The 18,770-nt window shown below is 35.3% G+C and overlaps 1 protein-coding gene across 1 annotated transcript in view; it reads right to left on the reverse strand.

Moving 5' to 3' along the window:
* Positions 1 to 18,272, reverse strand: part of LOC133994015 (F-BAR and double SH3 domains protein 2-like) — a 46,574-nt gene extending 28,302 nt beyond the window's left edge. The window contains exons 1-3 of the mRNA XM_062433182.1: positions 18,053 to 18,272; positions 14,565 to 14,662; positions 11,521 to 11,566 (exon numbers count right to left, since the gene is read on the reverse strand). Of these exons, the coding sequence (XP_062289166.1) occupies positions 11,521 to 11,566; positions 14,565 to 14,662; positions 18,053 to 18,073 (165 nt within the window). The 5' untranslated portion in view covers positions 18,074 to 18,272. The remainder of the gene's footprint in view (positions 1 to 11,520; positions 11,567 to 14,564; positions 14,663 to 18,052) is intronic.
* Between the last annotated feature and the right edge of the window lie 498 nt (positions 18,273 to 18,770).

The raw sequence follows: 18,770 nt of genomic DNA on the forward strand, positions 1-18,770 counted from the left end.
AGAACAGATAGATTTCTTTCTGCAGGTAAACAGAACTGATAACATTTCAGCCTCGACTCTCTGGGAGACACTCAAAGCATATCTCAGAGGGCAGATTATTTCTCGTTCTGCTCATATTAGGAAAATGAAATATAAGAAAATTGAGGAGTTATCTTCAGAAGTTAAGGCTCTGGACGGACTCATAGCTGGTTCTCCGACCCCTGATTTGATTAAGAGGAGAGTAGGCATACAAACTGAAATTGATCTCTTAACTACCACTCAAGCAGAGAGGCTCATTCTTAAATCCCGTAGCAGATTTTATGAAGAGGGGATAAACCATCCAAATTATTAGCCAGTCAACTTCGTCAAAAAGCAGCATCCCGTAATATTTCGCAAATTATGCTACCTGATGGCTCCTCAACAGAAGATCATCAGGCTATTAACAACTGCTTTAAAGAGTTCTACTCTAAATTATATTCTTCAGACTCAACATCGGATCACAGCCAATTTGACTTTTTTTTTCCTAATCTGAATATTCCTACAATTGACTCTGACTCTAAAGAGAGATTGGAAGAAAATCTGACGCTGGTGGAAATTAATAATGCTATAATGTCCCTTCAGAGTGGTTTCCAACTGATTTTTATAAAAAATTCAAAGATAAACTTGCCCCTCTTCTTCTCTCAGTTTATGCAGAAGCACTGGAGAATAATATTCTTCCGCCTACTCTTCGCCAGGCATCTATTACACTGTTATTAAAGAAGAATGAGGACCCTTGTGACTGCTCTTCTTACAGACCGATTAACTTGACAAACTGTGATGGTAAAGTGTTCTCAAAGGTCATTGCACTCCGGCTTGAGACAATTCTTCCTCATATCATCTCGGAGGACCAGACTGGATTTGTCCAGGGCAGACAATCATATTTTAACCTGAGACGATTGTTTAATATCATTTACACTGAATCTAACACTCCATCTCCAGAAGCAGTAATATCGCTTGATGCCGAAAAGGCGTTTGATCGGGTCGAGTGGAATTATCTTTTTTATACACTTAGCAGATTTGGTTTTGGCCCTAGTTTCATTCAACTTATCAAGCTCATTTACACTGATCCTACTGCCTCAGTTTATACCAATGGTATCTCATCAGAGTACTTTCCTCTTCACAGAGGGACGAAACAAGGGGATCCAGTGAGTCCGTTGCTTTTCGTTCTAGCTATAGAACCACTCGCTATAGCTCTCAGATGCAATGATATTATACAAGGTATTTCACGTGGTGACCTAACTCACACTGTCTCGCTTTATGCAGACGATTTATTACTATATGTTACCAACCCTATTACATCTACCCCTGAAATCCTTAGAATCTTGCAGGAATTTGGAAATATATCTGGATATAAACTAAATTTTAATAAAAGCGAATACTTCCCCATTAGTGATAATGCTGGAGAATATCCCAACCTGCCATTTAAGTTGTCCGCCGAGTCCTTCACATATCTAGGTGTAAAGGTCACCAAATCCTATTACAGTCTATTTAAAAGTAACTTCACTCCTCTACTGGAACAGTGTAAACAAGATATTAAAAGATGGTCTATTTTGCCTCTTTCTCTCATCGGGAGAACAAATTCTGTAAAGATGACTATTGTGCCAAAATTTTTATATTTGTTTCAGGCGTTGCCTGTTTTCATACCACAATCTTTTTTCAAGGCATTTAATCAAATTATTTCTTCCTTTATATGGAATAATAAACCAGCTCGCATAAAAAAAGAATTTATGGAAAGACCAAAAGGTGTAGGTGGGCTTTCACTTCCAAATCTGCGTACGTATTATTGGGCTGCAAATCTTAATGCCATTTCTCTGTGGTTAAAAGATTGGAATGATAAGATCCCCGCATGGCTCCAGATTGAAAAGATCACAAGCAGCCCACATTCACTCCCTGCCTTACTTTGTGCTCCCTTACCACCACTAGTTAACAATATTAAAGATAATATAATTGTAACTCAATCCTTACGTATCGTGAACCAGTTCAAAAGATGTCTGGGTATTCAGAGTATTTCTATTCACTCTCCAATAATACATAATCACCTTTTTCAGCCATCTTTATTGGACAATGGCTTCAAAATTTGGTATAATAAGGGTATTCATAGTATTGAGGACTTGTATGTTAACAACACTTTTGCTAGCTTTGAACAGCTATCCAGAAAATTTGGTCTGACCAATAATCATTTTTGGCGATACTTGCAGATTAGAGATTTTACTCGTAAAAAGTTTGCTAATTTTCCTACTCTTCCCCCTTCTTCCTGTTTGGATTCCCTATTAAGGGTTAACATGCTGAACAAAAGCAGAATATCATTTATTTATTCCCATATTATGGATTGCTGCAACCACTCTATTTCACATATACGAGAACAATGGGAAAATGACTTGGGGGCTCAGATGTCCAACGAGGAATGGGATATGGCCCTTACTAGGGTACACTCTTCTTCCATCTGCTCTAGACATGCTTTAATACAGTTTAAAGTTTTGCATAGGTTATACTTCTCAAAAGCTAAATTAGCAAGAATATTTCCGAATGTAGACCCACTATGTGACAGATGTAAACAGACCCCAGCTAATTCTTATCATATGTTCTGGTCTTGTCCAAAACTTGTCCCTTTCTGGTCATCCTTTTTTGAAGTAATTTCTAATGCTTATGCTTATCACATCTCACCTTCTCCGTTGGTTGCTGTTTTTGGTTTGTTTTCTGACCCAACGGGATCTGTTCCCCCTGCTCATTTACAGAGGGTCATTGCCTTTTCCTCCTTATTAGCTAGACGCTTGATTTTATTCAAATGGAAGGCTGCTACTCCTCCATCTCATCACCACTGGATTCGGGACGTTATGCAGAACCTTAAACTGGAAAAGATCAGATGTACTCTCAATGGTTCCATCAACAGATTCCACAAAACCTGGGACTCTCTAATAACTTATGTGAACAATTTACCTGGTCTGGAACTGGAACTCTGAATCTTTACATCTGCCCTTGAACACATTCTGTAATAAGAAGTATTAAGTGCACTTGTTGTTGTTGTTTTTTTGTTGTTTTTTTTTCTTGTCTTTGCCTGTCTATTGTCTATGACTAGTTTGTCACGTTGATTTTGGGTTTGAAATGTCTCTGTCTATTGTCGGGACTGTTTGTTATAGTTATTTGTAATACAGAGAATATGATTGTTTTATATGTTAACAGAACATTACAAATAAAGTGTTTAAAAAAAAAAAAAAAAAAAGGTATTGAGTACTGATACCCAGGCTATGTAGCAGAAGGGGAGGGACCACTTTTCAAACTGGATATTGGCGTCCGAATACGTCGTAACTACAGTGAACATCGCTGCATTATACAAATGTAAATTTTACATGTAATTTTGCACAGAGCACCACTATACTGTTTCCACACATAAGCCATCAGTTGGTTGATTGGTTTAATTTAGCAGTCTGTAATGATTTGGTACCGTGAATGCTAACGTGTTTGATTTGAGAAAACACTAATCTGTAGAAATTTGCACACTACACAAGTAAGTACACATGTGACTTGAGACAAAGGGATGATGTCTCAATTGCTAACATGAGAAGTGAGAAACAATTGTGTCCAGAATGAAAAAAGGAAGTACAGTTATCACTTTTTATAGTGAGTGGAGATATTCTGCACTTTGTTTGAGCTTTGTGAGGCAAATTTTGCCAACTTACATCCATTAAAAAATATATTAGTTATTCCACAGGTTATGCTTTCAATAGGAGTATACAATTTAAGAATGACCTATTTACTTTTACCTCTTTATTTAGAGAGAATCATAGGATATAAAATGACCCTTAGGGGAGAAAACTTTGACCTGATTGACAGATCTTTATTTTATTTAATGGCTTTCCACTTCATGTTGCCACCAATTTAAAATAAAAAAACAAACCGTTTTTACATATTTTTTGTGCCCTTAATTGACTGATTTGTGCTTTAGACCCCCCAAAAAAAGTGCCCATGAAGGAAATGAGACCATCTATCCTTCCTCTGTTCAGCCTGAAAAGACGAGCCCTGTTCTGCAGTCCTGAGGCGGGCATGGTCCACGCGGCTCTCAACACGTTGGTCTTGGTGATCTCGTTGCCAAAGCCTCAAAAGCCGCTACAAACCCGTCCATTGTGGGGATTCAGATAGAGAGAGGGAATCGCCAACTGAGCTAGCCCTAGCGGACACGCCTGAATAGTGTGATGGGAACAAACAAGAGGGGTTTGGAGGAGGAGGAGGAGGAGGACGGCAGAGGAAGAGCCACACAGAGGAGGACATTTTATCACTCTGTGTGATTTGAATAGCAATCGGCTAATGGCTAATGCAGCTTGCAGGTGTAAAAGACCCAGAAAAAAAGGCGCGTAAAGAAAAGAGATTTAAATAAATAAACAGAAAGAAAGAAGAGGGGGGGGGGGTGTAACCAAAGGGGATGAAGTGTTCCTGACCCACTTTGATTCATCCATTGGCAGCGGGTGTCTAATTGATCACAGAACGAACAGTCAGCACAGAGACAGAAAGTACCCAATGAAGACATTTACTTAATTTAAATGATCATCAAGTTCCATTCATCATTTTGTCCAAATCATGTCGGAAAATTGGGAAAAAAAACGCCCCTAAACTATTTCCCAGACCTGAATACAACATATTCACATCATGTCGTGTTTTATCCAGCCGACAGATATTAATATTTTTTAATATTGTGCACTATTATACTGTGTAGCGTATAATCTGAATGACAAATAAAATCTATTTTAATCTATATAAAACAAATAACAGCTTTTCTGTCAAGTGAATACTCCAAAAGATGAGCATTTTTAAAAACACAATTATTTTGTGATTTGTGTATTTTGCTGCCTTGTGAAGCACTTTGTAACTTGCACTCTATAAATAAAGTGTATTATTATTATTATTATTAGTACAGTTATTATTACAGTAAAATGATCTAGATCAGGGGTGTCCAAACTATGGCCCGCAGTCCATTTTTAATTGGCCCGCAGGAAATTTTATAATTAGAATACAATATGGCCCGCACTGCTTTGCATCTCAACCACCAAGTTTACTCCTGACCTTCCAGCCATTCTTGAGTCCAAAACGCAGCATCAATGCTCCCACTGAGTGCAATGCCGTTCCCGTTTTAGGTGAGTTAAAAATATATTACACAGTATCCGTGTGTTATTAAGCATAATAACTTAAATAACAAGCTTGAAATGTACCCAGGGTTTCCCAAAGCACTTTACAGTTAAGGCGGCCGCCTTAGCAACACACGCCTGCCGCCTTAACTAACGTCTTAAAAAAATAAAAAATAAAAAACAAAAATAAATATATATATATGATCAGGGCCTGAATTTCAGCGCGGGATTGCAGGTATTGCGCACAATTTAATTGATTCCCGCAAATCCAACACTTATATTCCCGCACACATTTACAGCGATGTATATTAATGTTCAACCAACGTCTGCAGCGGTGCTTACTGCAGGACGACTGGCCGGAACCGCTATGTCCGATTGTCTGACTTCGACCCTGAACACACCTGTAGCTCTCGCTGTACCTCCCGCTAGCATAACACAGACACGCTAACAGTGATATTAAGTTTAAGGAAACAAACACAGACCGCTGGTTAAAACATAAATCTACATCATCTGAGGCACAACCTGCTCAGAAAAACTAAGGAAAACAGCGCCATGTGATGTCATCATTAACAACGTTAATCCTCAGACAGGTAACTGTGACGTTACTATAGCAACACGTTTCAGACTTTCTCATTCAGCAGTCCTGAAGAGAGAGAGTGAGGCAGATTCAACAAAAACGTGATGCTACTGAAGCTGAATATCACTACTTAACTGTATAATACTATATAACTTGTAATTACTATAAAATATAGTTCAGAGAATAAGTTAACTATATAAGATACTCACTGGCCTAACCTGTGCAATCTAATTTAATCCAATACAGCAGCTCTGCTATAAATTCTACATTTATGAAGCTTATACTACATTTTTTTACAAGAAGGTGAAAATTCTGCTTTATGTTCATTATTGAGTGATTGTGGTGTATTAGGATGCATTATATTGAATGGTGTTCTTAATATTTTGTCCATTCCATCAACATACATGAGGAGGGCAAAATACTAGGAATATTAAGTGGAATTATCAAATTTTTGACAATGTCAACAAAAACTAAAAATGCTACCAACCCTTTTTCTGAATAAATCAATAAAAATCCATTTATGGAAAGCTGTGATGACGGCTGATTTTTTCTGTAAATATATTCAACAATATAGCAAATTTGACCAACTTTTAAAGGATTTTTCTTACTTTAATACAATAGATGTGAGGCTATATACCTCACCTCTAGTAAGTGGCCCAGCCCCTCGTATATTTTGCTGTATATGGCCCTCAGTGAAAAAAGTTTGGACACCCCTGATCTAGATAAAGTTGATCAGACTACAGTAAAATACACATAAATATGTTTGGTAATCTTCAGAGATCATCAGATATCTTTGCACCAAACTTCCTGTCGAGTTCAACATGTTTGTGAAACACTGGAGGACAGAACTGAGTTTCTGATGAAATCTGCCTTTCCAAAAAAAAAAGAAAAAAGAAAAAAGGTGGGCATGCATATCCAATAAAACACACATGCACGGGGTTACAAAGCCCGGCCTGCATGCCGGTCTTAACCCTCCCTCCACTGGAAATCAACAGGACTCAGTCTGACTCTTCTTTTATACATTAACTCTACATTCTTTTGTTTTACCAGTCCAAAAATTAGGTGATTGAAAGTGAGACAAGGATCAATATAGACTGAAGATCCTGTTTTTACTGGATAACCAAAGCAGTATTTATGAATTGTAATTTATGAATTTTAACCAAAACAATGAAGAGTGAGCGTATTACTCCAGTTTTAGCTTCACTTCATTGGCTTCAGGTATCTTTTAGAGCAGATTTTAAGCTTCTTTTACTTGTTTTTAAAGATCTAAATGGCTTTTGGGGACCGGCCTACATCGGTCTGACTCTCTGTCATTTCACAATCCTTGAGCTCTCAGATCATCTACTGCTCAGTTTTTAAATACATATAATTATGTAGATAGATAAATAGACAGTGCAGCTTTCTTTAATTATGCTCCAAAATGATGGAATACTCTACCTAAAGCTATAAAGAGACAGACAGCTAAAAAATGTATTTATTTAATCTGGCTTTTAATTAACTGTAACAGGTTAATTTTAACAGGAGAAGCTTTAATTCTCCAGTTTTTTATCTGTTTTACTCTATTTTAGCTTCATTTTAATTCAAATGTAAATGTGTCTTTTCATCTTATTTAAATGTCTTTGTATGATGCCATGTGCTGCTTTTACATCCTGTCTTGATGCATTTTATGTTTTTTGTAAAGCACTTTGAGTTACCTTATAATAATGATAATGCATTTTTAATGCATATTAATGCATATTTAAACGCGCCTTTCAAAGCACTCAAGGACACCTTACAAGACACACATAAAACAACAACAGTACATCAAACAATATAAATCAGCTAACATTGAAGATAAATAAATAAATAAATATAATGTATAATGTTGTTGAAATGTGCTATACGAATACATTTGCATTGCCTTGTTTTTTATTTAATGTCTAATTTTAGTTTTATTGGTATGTTTTCTGCTGTTTTATTGCATTAAAACACTTTGAGCTACATCCCTTGTATGAAAGGTGCTCTACAATTAAGTGTAATTTTATTATTATTGATTAAAATTAAGCCGATTTAATGCTGATCCTGGCAATATCGTATACTGTGTAAACACAAAAAGCCACAGTGCACAAAACACTCAGGAAGCAACTTGTCATTCCTCATTTTTTGACCGCTGCTTTCGCCTCCACTGGCTGTGTGTGTGATTAATTAACATTAATTTAGTGAGTATTGTGGTGACAGGTCAAAGTTTAATTTGGCTGTTGTTGAGTTTGTGTGCTCTCTGCCAGAGATCAGTTGTTGGCTGTTTAATTGCACATTCGGTGACACATTTGTTCTCTTTCATTCATGTCATACCAATAAATTAGGCCACTAAATTTAATAGTTTTTAAAAAGGACCTTTCATATTTTAACCAGTAACTTGTGAGACATCTGTGCTTAGGGCTGAGCAATTATTTGACTGATAAAGCAATTGCGATATGATTTTATTATTCTCATTCTCATTGAAAAACATATTAAAGATGATTATGGTGTGATTTTTGCAGATATTTGTAGAATATGAAGTATAGGCCAGGACGTTTCTACAGCACCAAAATACTTAATTTAAAACATATTTTAACACATTTCACCTTGAACAAATACTGCACCTCCTGCGATTGTTATATAATTTCAATTTCAGCTCTAATCTGTGTCAAAGTCAGTAGGTTACACACACCAGATTCATATTAAAATCATCTTTACATATCTTCAATCTCTTTTTTTAGTCTCAGCTTTTATTAAAGTTTATCTCTTTTATTTCAGTATACTTTGTCTTTTTAATCTATTTTAACATATATTAAAATCAACATTGCATACTTTCTGCTGCTGTAAATGTAAATATCGGATACTACTAGATTTTATTATCATTCTACAATTCAAGCTTTTATTAAACTTTATTTCATTTTACTTTTTTCTGTCTTTTTAATCTGGAAATTCTTTTTACTCTTTAAAAAAAACTTTTTTTCTCCTATTCTCTTTTTTTAATTGATCTATTTATACATTTTTTTCTTATTTATTTAAATTTTCTAAACATTTTTAACATCTGTATCTTTCATCTGTATAGTGCTATATAATTAAAGTTTGATTAATTTATTGATTGATTGATTGATGAGATGGGACTCGCTATTAGCAAACACTCAGTAATCAAAGGAGATCTTTACTTATTGTACTTCCTTTTTCTACTGACCCTGAAAATATGCCAACAATGCTGATAACTACACACACTTGCAGTTTTAAATCATCTAAGCAACCAACCAATCAATAATTAGTCCAGGAGGATGTGAAGCATAAAAAAGAAAACAAAGGAACCCAAGCATTCACTTTTTTTTCTGTGCATTATTCTGTCGGCTCAGTGAAATAATCTCACACATCTCCCCTGAGCTTCTTCTCATCTTTGCAGAGTTGAATCTCTTCTTCCTCTGTCAGAGACGACGTAAATCTTTTATGCGAGGTGACGCGATATCACGGACGGAGCCGAGGAATATGAATAATGTACAAACAGGTATCGGAGATTTTCACACAGACGTCCTTTCCCCCACTTTTAGTTCTTGTCTTGACTGGAGAGTAACGCTTTTAACCCTTACATACTGACCCATCTAAATATTCCCTTATAATTAATGCCTACCACAAATGTAAGTTTTCTTTACATTTGAAACTACTATGTCACACTCTAACCCTAAGATTTTTAAAAATATTTCCATTTTTGGACATTCTAGGTCACTATAGGAAAAGTCACACAATTTCAGGCTTAAAGAATGTAATTTATGTGGCTTTCAAATGTCAAAATGGGTAAAATTTGACCCAAACAGTATGTAAGGGTTAAATCTACGTTGACCCATTTTGACATTTGACAGCTGTAAAAAAATTTTTTTTAAAAACACCACAAATGTCTTTTACCCTGAAAGTTGATTACTTTTCTAAAGTTGCCCAAAATGCACAAAATATTTTAAAATGTTATACTTAGTCCTGGGACAAATTTGAGCCGTATCTATTGACATGGCTTTTAGTTAAATGAATAGTTGATAGTTTTAATAAGATAGTAGGTATGAGGATTTCTTTTTATGATGTAGCAGTGAAGACTGATGGCTTTAATGTTTATACAATAAACCACACAGCTCCATAAAGTTATTGTAATATATTTAAATCATTATTGCTATGTTATATTCTCATGTCTTAGGTAAAATAGGACATGATATTGTGTGATAGGAGCTGTTTTTTCTCCAAAAATGAGTGGTGTAAAACCTAAAAAATACACTCTCTCTGCTCTCTGAAATATTAATCAAGGTTTAATCACAATCAATTATTTATTGATCAGTCTGATTGACTATTGATGCTTTCTAAACAGATCTGTGGTTCAAAATTTGGTATAGACACTTTTTATGAGGTGATTCATACTGCAAGGGTGTAGAATATGAACAGTATATAAGGGTTAAATAATGTAATGTACTCAAGTTGGCTCATATAACGACTAGAGGCACATTGGTAAACAGACTAACTACAGACGTGCCCCCCTCTCCTCTCTTCTCCTCTCCTCTCTCTTCACGGCGGTGCTGGACATCCCTCACAAGGCCGCAAAAACCAGAACAGAGCCAACAAAGAGAGAGAGACGGGGTGTTTCAGACAGTCGATTGATGTCTTCAGGAAGCTGCGGGTAAAAACAACAACACGACGACGAGGAAACGGGCCAGCGGATCAACAACTGGAAGTCGTTTCTGGCTGAATCCAAATGTCCCACCTCTCCAAAACTTGCAGAGTTCAAATCGTACATACCGTGACGTCATGTCAAGTCAAACGAGGGCACTGGGCCGATATGTGGAGGACTGCTGCTTTTACTCTCAACAAATCTGGTCTCATTGCTTACTGAGATTTTCCTTTTAAGTGATCTAAGAAACATTTCTGATATTAAATTCATGTTAAATCTTCAACTGAGGTCCTTCACATTGCAGACGTACATAAAACCAGCCTTTCCTCATCTAGTTTATCAGATTATAATAAAGTTATTAAGGTTATAAGTCTATTATTCTGTGTGTATATTATACTTCACTACATCATTATTATTATTCTACTTATTATTGTTTTTTATTACTGATAATAATAATGAATGCAATTTTAAAAGCCAAAAACGTGCATCAGCTGCACACTAATGTTTTTAAGAATTGAAATATTTCCATTTTTGTTTATTGTGGGTCACATTATGAGAGGCCATCAAATGATTTAGGGTGTTTTTACAGCTCTTAAATGTAAAAATGGGTCAGATTTGACCCTGAACAGTATGTAAGGGTTAAATTAGTATTATTATTTTCCTTTTGCATCATTATTTTATAGACTGTTGCTGCAGGATTATGGCTCATTTTCCGAGAGAAGTCTTGTAAAGTCTGCACAAAGTCCGCTTGAGGCTCCTCAACTCACAGTCCTGATGAAAAGCTGATTAGAGCAGGCCCATCAGCGCTAGCAGGACTCCCCGGAAACGAGCCCGCAAAGTCACAAGTCTAGAAGTGCAGTAAAGTCCGGACATTTGGATTCAACCTCTCTCTCTCTGTTGTGGTGTTTTTTTCTATGGCGGGTTACCATAATGACATATCTGACCACATGAGAACTACGAGCTTTCTTAGGACCACATCCTCATACCCCCGAAATGTTATTTGGTGTCTTTAAAAGACAATGTTGTAAAGAAGAAGAAGAAAAAAACAAAAAACAGCAACTGTATTTTTAGCAACGCAAATGACAAGGCAGAGTAGTGATGATGTTTAACGAGCATCAGATGCACCGTGAGAAAGAAGACAGAGATTTACTTACCTGGGCGTAGTCCCTCTCTACTGCCGCCCTCTTTTGACTGAAAGTCCTGAAGAGGAGAAGAAGAAGAAGAGTGGATAAATAAAGGATGAGATAAAGAACAATTTATCTATGAATCTAAGAAATTAAAATACATGTGCTTTAGTATAGCTACAGTTTTTGGGGGCAGGAATATACTTGTTTGCTTTGCCAAAAAATAGAGGAGAAGATGAATCAGCAATGTTTTAATGATTGATTGTTAACAAGCAAAAAATACCCCAAATATTCTCTGGTTTCAGTTTCTCGAATGTGAGAATTTGCTGTTTTTCGTGGTCACATGTGACAGTAATTTAAGAATCTCGACTAAATTTGTTGCACATTTGACTTTTATTCTACATATTTTTCCATTAGAGCCGTCTCTTACGAAGGTTTATAAACTTTAAATGATGGTATGGTATGTGTCTTAGCTATTTGCTGGGTGAGAACATTTTTAAGTACAAATTTAATAACTTTTAATACCTCTTTTCAAGTTTTTCAAGCAAGTACTCAATGATAATGCAAAAGCAGGATTTTACTGTTGAAATGGAGCTCATGTTGAAGTCATTTATAAAGGAATGCAACTAATGATTAGTTTCATTATAGTTTGACTGGTGATTATTTTCTTACTTTAATTAATAAGTTGCTTGGTTGGTTTATGTAAAATAATCAGAACATAATGATGATAATAATGATAAATAACATAAACTGAATAAATATCATTGCGCTCAAATCAAATTTAATGCCTTAACTCCTACAATTCCAGACATTTTAAGACATTTTTAGACCTTGAACATCAAAAACTAAATTTAAGACATTGAAGGATCCGCGGGGATCCTGACTACATGTCGTAACAATTCCCCCTTTATGAAAACCTTGTACCATTTTATTTGAGATTAAAAATGTCTCTCTATGATTTCTAAATGACTAATCAAGTACAATAACTGCAGCCTTAACTGTTTCCATTCTCATTATCTGTCCAAAAAATGAGTACACAGAACAAGTACACACGTTTTTGGCTGGACTTGTGACTGAGTGATGAAGTTACACCATTGGTTGTTGCACATAGTCAAATTAAATTAATTTTGATTTGATTTTAATTTCACAGTTTGTCTTAAATCATTGCATTTACTTTCAAGGATAAAAATAATTACAAAATGATTTTTATTATTATGTATTAATTCCAGCCAATTATTAAAGTAATACTACAAATATTAACACCTTCACAGGTTATAATACCTCTAGCTTTGCCCCCTCCCTGATGTCTTTCTTCTTCTTCCTGCCAGCTGCCTGCCTCTTCCTGTGGTACTTAACCTGGATATTTCTAATAATACACTGCGACAGACGTCCACACCGAGCACTGAGAGATGAGTGATGTTTCCTACAAACACTGATGTTCAATGCACATTCAGGAGGAGCGATTACAGGCAGCTACCTTTAAACCTTTGGGAGCATTCTAGTCGCTTTTGAGTCACCAATGCTGTTTTTTCTACAAAGGATTTTCCTCTGTATGTTCATAAGATGGTAAAATAGTACATTTTTAAGGGAGTTTTACTGCTAATGTTTTAAATAGCTGGAATTTTTTGGCTTTTTTTCATGACTACACATACAAAAAGCATAAAATGTTGCTCTAACTTTAACCAACCTAAACATAAACATGAAATGTCCAGTTGATTCCCATACATTGGCATAATTCCCATGGAAAGTTTGTGGAAATGTACCAGAAATTATTTGCAAGCCTAGTCACTGATGCTGTCTTTTTTCCTCCGTATGTTCATAAGATGGTAAAACAGTAAATCTGTGAGGGAGTTATATTGCTTAATGTTTTAAATAGCTGGAATTTTTGGCTTTTATTCATGACTACAAATACACACAAAAAAAAATCATAAAATGTTGCTGAGGAATGTGTAACAGTTGTTTCTGGGGCTGATTTACAACCACAGCAACAACAAAAAGCTTAATAATGACATCTCAAAGTTGGATATCCTCTACAAAAAAAAAATCTAAGAAAAGAAGAGAGGTCAGCGCCCTGGGAAAAAAACGTGACTGCAGCAAAAAAAACATCATTATGTCATTAAACATGTCAAGACTCGGCTGCCATGCTCCACCCCGACTCCTCTAAACAATCTGGCTTTACTTCCTTGGAGAGCTTTCCTCTCTTCCTTCCCCCCCTCTTGTTCCCCTTCCTCCTCCTCCTCTCTCTCCTCTTTTCCCTCTCTTCCACTGCTTCCCCCCACTCTTCTCTTCACTTCCTGTCATTTTCCCAAACAGAGCTTTTTTTTTTGCTGACATCCAGATGCAATTTCCAGTCTGCTGAATCATTTCTCGTAGTCCAGGATCTGGTGGATTTTTTTTCTTTTCACATTGTCGTCGGGCAGAGTCGTGTTACAGAAGCCTCCCACGACGAGCGATTTTCTTTTTTTCTTTTTTTTTGGGGGGGGGGGGGGGGGGGGAGTCAGAAAACATCTGGCAGCTCTCTATGAGCTTAAACTTCCAGCTGTTTTGGAGGTTCAGAGAGCACTGCTGCCACCGACCACAGACAGGAAGTGGGGAGCCAGTAGGCTGTCAAGTCAACCCGACACTAAAAGGCTGAAAACACAACCACAACCTCTGGCTTTTCAACCTTTTTTAAAAAATGCCTACGCTTCTTGAACAAAGTGCTGTCTGTGTTTTTCTATGATTAGAGCTATAAAACCTCACCAATTATCATACACTAACTTTTAAATAGTTTATAATTATCTTTATAGTTTGTTTTACTCTATTTTAACCTCCTGATAATTAAAACTCACACCATCACAGGACGCTGAAAGTAGCCGGGGAAGAAATATATGTATTATATGTAACATGTTAAATATTAAAAAATGAGGAAAATCTTAAAGGTGTGACTTCAGATGTAACCCCATTTACTTTAAAGGCTGTTAAATGTAACTAGTTACTCCCCAACGCTGACAATCGATTAGTCAATTACTTTCTTGACTAATCGATTTGGTCTTTTTATATGTCAGAAAGTGTTCGATGGCTGACGTCCTCACCTCAGGTCTTCCAGCAGGTCACACTCTGCCTGGTGTTTGATGTGTAATCTGCTCATCTGCTCCGCATGAGTGTGTTTCAGCTCCTGGGTAACCCGGACCTGGATGGATAGAAAAGGAGAGGAGGAAGAGAGGAGAAGAGGATTAGAGAAACAATGGTTTAATAAAAAAGGTGAATCTCTTTTCTCTACTTTTAGAAAAAAACCCATGGAGGTGTTGATAAGCATGAGTCACGCAGGTGTACCGATGATAATGATGATTATGATGACAACTCTAGAGGACGGGCGCTGCTGATTCAGTGAAAATTAGCTGAACTCGTTATCCAGGTGATAGTCAGTCCCTCAGGGGTTTTTAATTGGCCGTTAGATAAATCATGAAGTTGTGCAGCGTCCAAGTCTCACTACTGATAACTGGGAGTGTTGTTTTCCCTTCTTATTTCTAACGCGAGCCATAATAAAATCTAAAAACACTTAAGTTAGATTTAAAAGAACATTTAAAATATAAGATGATTAACAAACAACTGAGGCTTAAATATTATCGTATATATGAATTTTTTTTATGGATTTTGATATGAAAATTAACCTTTTAGGGATATATAACCATGCATATATAGAAAGAAATGTGTATATTTTCAGTGTATTATCATCATTATATGAGCATTATGTATATATTACTATAAATATGTTGTGTATGTTATGTGTACGTAGCTATCTACTGAACGTTTTTGGGGGGTTTCTATGTCTCTGTTTCTAAGGGAGATGAAAAAACACAAAGACATATTATTATTTACATGTGTATTTAAGTTAAATGTGTTTAAAATTACTTTAAAAAAAACAAACCTAAACTAATAATCACACATAAAAAGAAGGATGTAAGTAATGAAAGTGGTGGATTTTTTCTCCAAAATTTAAAAAATCTATTTTTAATGCCAAATAAAATCAACTTCTTGCTCATAAAAACTCGATTTTTTACAAGTCAAATCAAGATACCTGTTGCTGGAATCATTTATCAATACAATACATCATTTTAGGGGTTACTTTGTGTGATTTTTATAGTTTTATGTATGATATATTGACCGCAATCATGATAATACTTGTACTAGCTCTATCGCTGGTGTTATTGTACATGGAAACAATACGTTAGTCTACATTCAATACTTTCTAACTTCCCTGTCTGTGGCACTCAGCCCCCAAATACTGTACATTCATTTAAATAGTTTACAGCTTCAATGTGTAAATCAATTGCAGCTTTTTCTGTCTTGTGTAAACTGAGTATTTTTTGCTTTTGAACTGCTTGATGACGTGTTTTCTGATGTTTTATCAACTAAAAAACAGCAGCAGATGAATAAATATTAGTTTTTTTGTCATAATTAAGTTAAAATTGAGATTGAGTACACGATTTAGTGACTTTAAAGTGTACAATAACACAAGATAGAAAGATAATGATTATACTGTAGTTTGCTTTGGTTTAAATCTGTTAAATAAAACACTTTTTACACATATTCACCAGGAAAAATAACAAATCAAGAACATTATCTTAAGGAATAGTGGTACATTTAATGGCCACAGTGTGATATTCTGCCCAGAAACTAATTAACATCAGAAATTGAACGATTAATAAAAGTGTAAAATGTAATGAGAGCCCTTTACTTCAGTTTTAAACATTTATTCTAAATGATTTTCGTCTAATCACCAAATTAATTTAAATTTGCAAAATGACACTATGACAAATTCACATCCTCTCATTAAAAGTAGTTAAAAGTTACACTCAATAAAATTAAAAAGGGCTTCACAGTATGTTATTAGACCAAGATTAACTAATTTATTAATTTTAAACTTACTGAAAACAAATCAACTCTACTAATAATCAGGCAGTAGGCGAGTCATTCTCAGGGTCAGTGACCAGGTTTTATTACTGATAACAGCTTTATTACTTCCTTATTTCTCTTTCACAACTAAAAATTAAGGTGGGAACATTGGGAAATTGTTGGTATTTAAACTTTTAATGTGTCAGCCAAGTTGAGGAGTCTTTTCAGGTTGACTTTTCTGCCATTTATGCAATAAAATTTTTTTTAAAAACATTTAATCATAGTTAAAATCTACATCTGTGAGCATAAGTGATGCTGGAAGTCAACTTCCATGATGTTCACAAGAAATATCATCATGTGAGGCGATTTAAATGGCCTAATATGTTGATTATGATCCATAAACATCTTCAAAATGCTGTTTTTCTTTGCAGCCCTCCTTTTGCAAAACCTACTGGAGTACAAATGGTCAATTTTTCCTGTGCTGTTTGAACCATGTTATTGAAATATGATCCCACATGAACATTTTTTCGTGCAGTAACAGGATTTGTTTCTATCTTTAACCTAAAAACTAAATACTCAAACTCAACTACTTTCTCTTGCACTTAATGTGTTATTCTAAGCTTTAAATACCCCGTTCTTTTTTCTCTTTTATGCTCGATTTCTCGACACCAAACTACACGCAGAAATCTGTTATTTTTTATGTTTCATTGCTCCAAACTTGCGAATTAAGATCATTCAAGGCAAATTAACACTTTATTTATATAAACGTGTGTATATTTTTAAAATCGGCACAGATAAAATTTGTAAATTTCATCTAATTAAAGTAAAATATTCACTTTTTCCTGTGCTGTTTCAGCCATATTATTGAAATATGATCGTGCAGTAACCAGACTTGTGTTTTTAAATGTTTCTTTCTTTAACCTAAAAACTAAAAACTCAAACTTAACTATGTGTTAGTCTAAGCTTTAAATACCCCATTTTTCCTCTTCTTCTTTCTCCTTTATGCTCGATTTCACGACACCAAACTACATGCAGAAATCTGTCTTTTTTTTTTAATGTTTCATAGCTCCCAATGTGAAATGTGCATTAAAGGCAAATTAATTAATTAATTATATAAACTTGTGTATACTCTCAAAATCGGCGCTGATAAAACGTATACATAGTATGGAATTAAAAGTAAAATCTTCACTTTTTTCCTGTCTCTGGAGCAGCAGGGGACTCCAGTGTGAGCTGCAGTGATATTATTTACTTGAACTTTAAGAGCTGCTTGCTGGATCATTTTTAAAGCCAATGTTACTTCATAATATAAAAGAAAGTAGTGGGTGTTTTTCTCGACATAGGAAAACACTTAAATTGCTATATATAGAGAGAGAGAAAATAAAGAGAGAGAGAGAGAAAGCGGGGGTATTCTCCCTTAAAAAAAAGTGGCACATGGGACTTTTTTTTTTCTTTTTTTAACAAGTTTTTTCCCCCTCTTTGCATGCTATTTAAAGAAACAGCAAAGTGGTTAAATTTAACAAACAACAACATAGTAATGCATGTACACGTATGCACCCCAAAAAAACACAGAGAAATTTGTTGTTTTTGAAGCTAGACCGACCCCAAAAACAAGAAGCAACAAAGCGTTTCATGACATTAAATATGCAGCAGTCAGTGTTAGCTTCGGAGGCTACAACATACTCACCTTCCTCGGTGGGGGTTGCATCCTTAGTCCTGGACATAAAAACTACCCACAATAAAAAGAAAAGTCGAAAGTTTATTCTCTTGGAGGGAGAAAAAAAAGTTACAAGCGAGTTACAAATAAAAAAAAGAAAGGTAAATCCAAGCCCTCCTCCTCCTCCTCTCAGGTCAAGCGGCCATAGCGAGTAAAGTAGTAAGTTGAGTCCCGTTGAAAACACACACTGACCCCGGGGAGCAGAACACACTGAGAGTCAAGCTGTAGGCATGGCAACAAGACTTCCGGGCTACTTTCTCTGTTGTTTTCAAGTTAAAATGCAGTTGGAATGTTAAAATACTACTTCCGGGCACAAAATAAAAGTTGATGATCCGTGTCTGCTTTTAATTTAGTTGTTTGTTTTTTAACCCTTACCCTTACATACTGTTCAGGGTTAAATTTGATCAATTTTAACATTTGAGAGTGGTAAAACACCATATACAAATTTTCATTAGCTGGACTTTTCCTAATGTGTCCCAGAATATACAAAAATGGAAATAAAGTTCATCTTTTTTTTTAAATATTTGTGCAGCTGATACACATTTTTGCATTTAAAAAAAACAATATTCAAACAGGTTGTTTTATTTTTCATATTCTACAAAATGTAATATAGTGATTGTGAAAGACTTTTCTCATAAAATAAATAGAATATACTCTGTTTGTTCTCTGACAGCTTCATGAAGGATTA

This window comes from Scomber scombrus, chromosome 14 (assembly GCF_963691925.1).
Source record: "Scomber scombrus chromosome 14, fScoSco1.1, whole genome shotgun sequence".
Taxonomy (NCBI): Eukaryota; Metazoa; Chordata; class Actinopteri; order Scombriformes; family Scombridae; genus Scomber; species Scomber scombrus.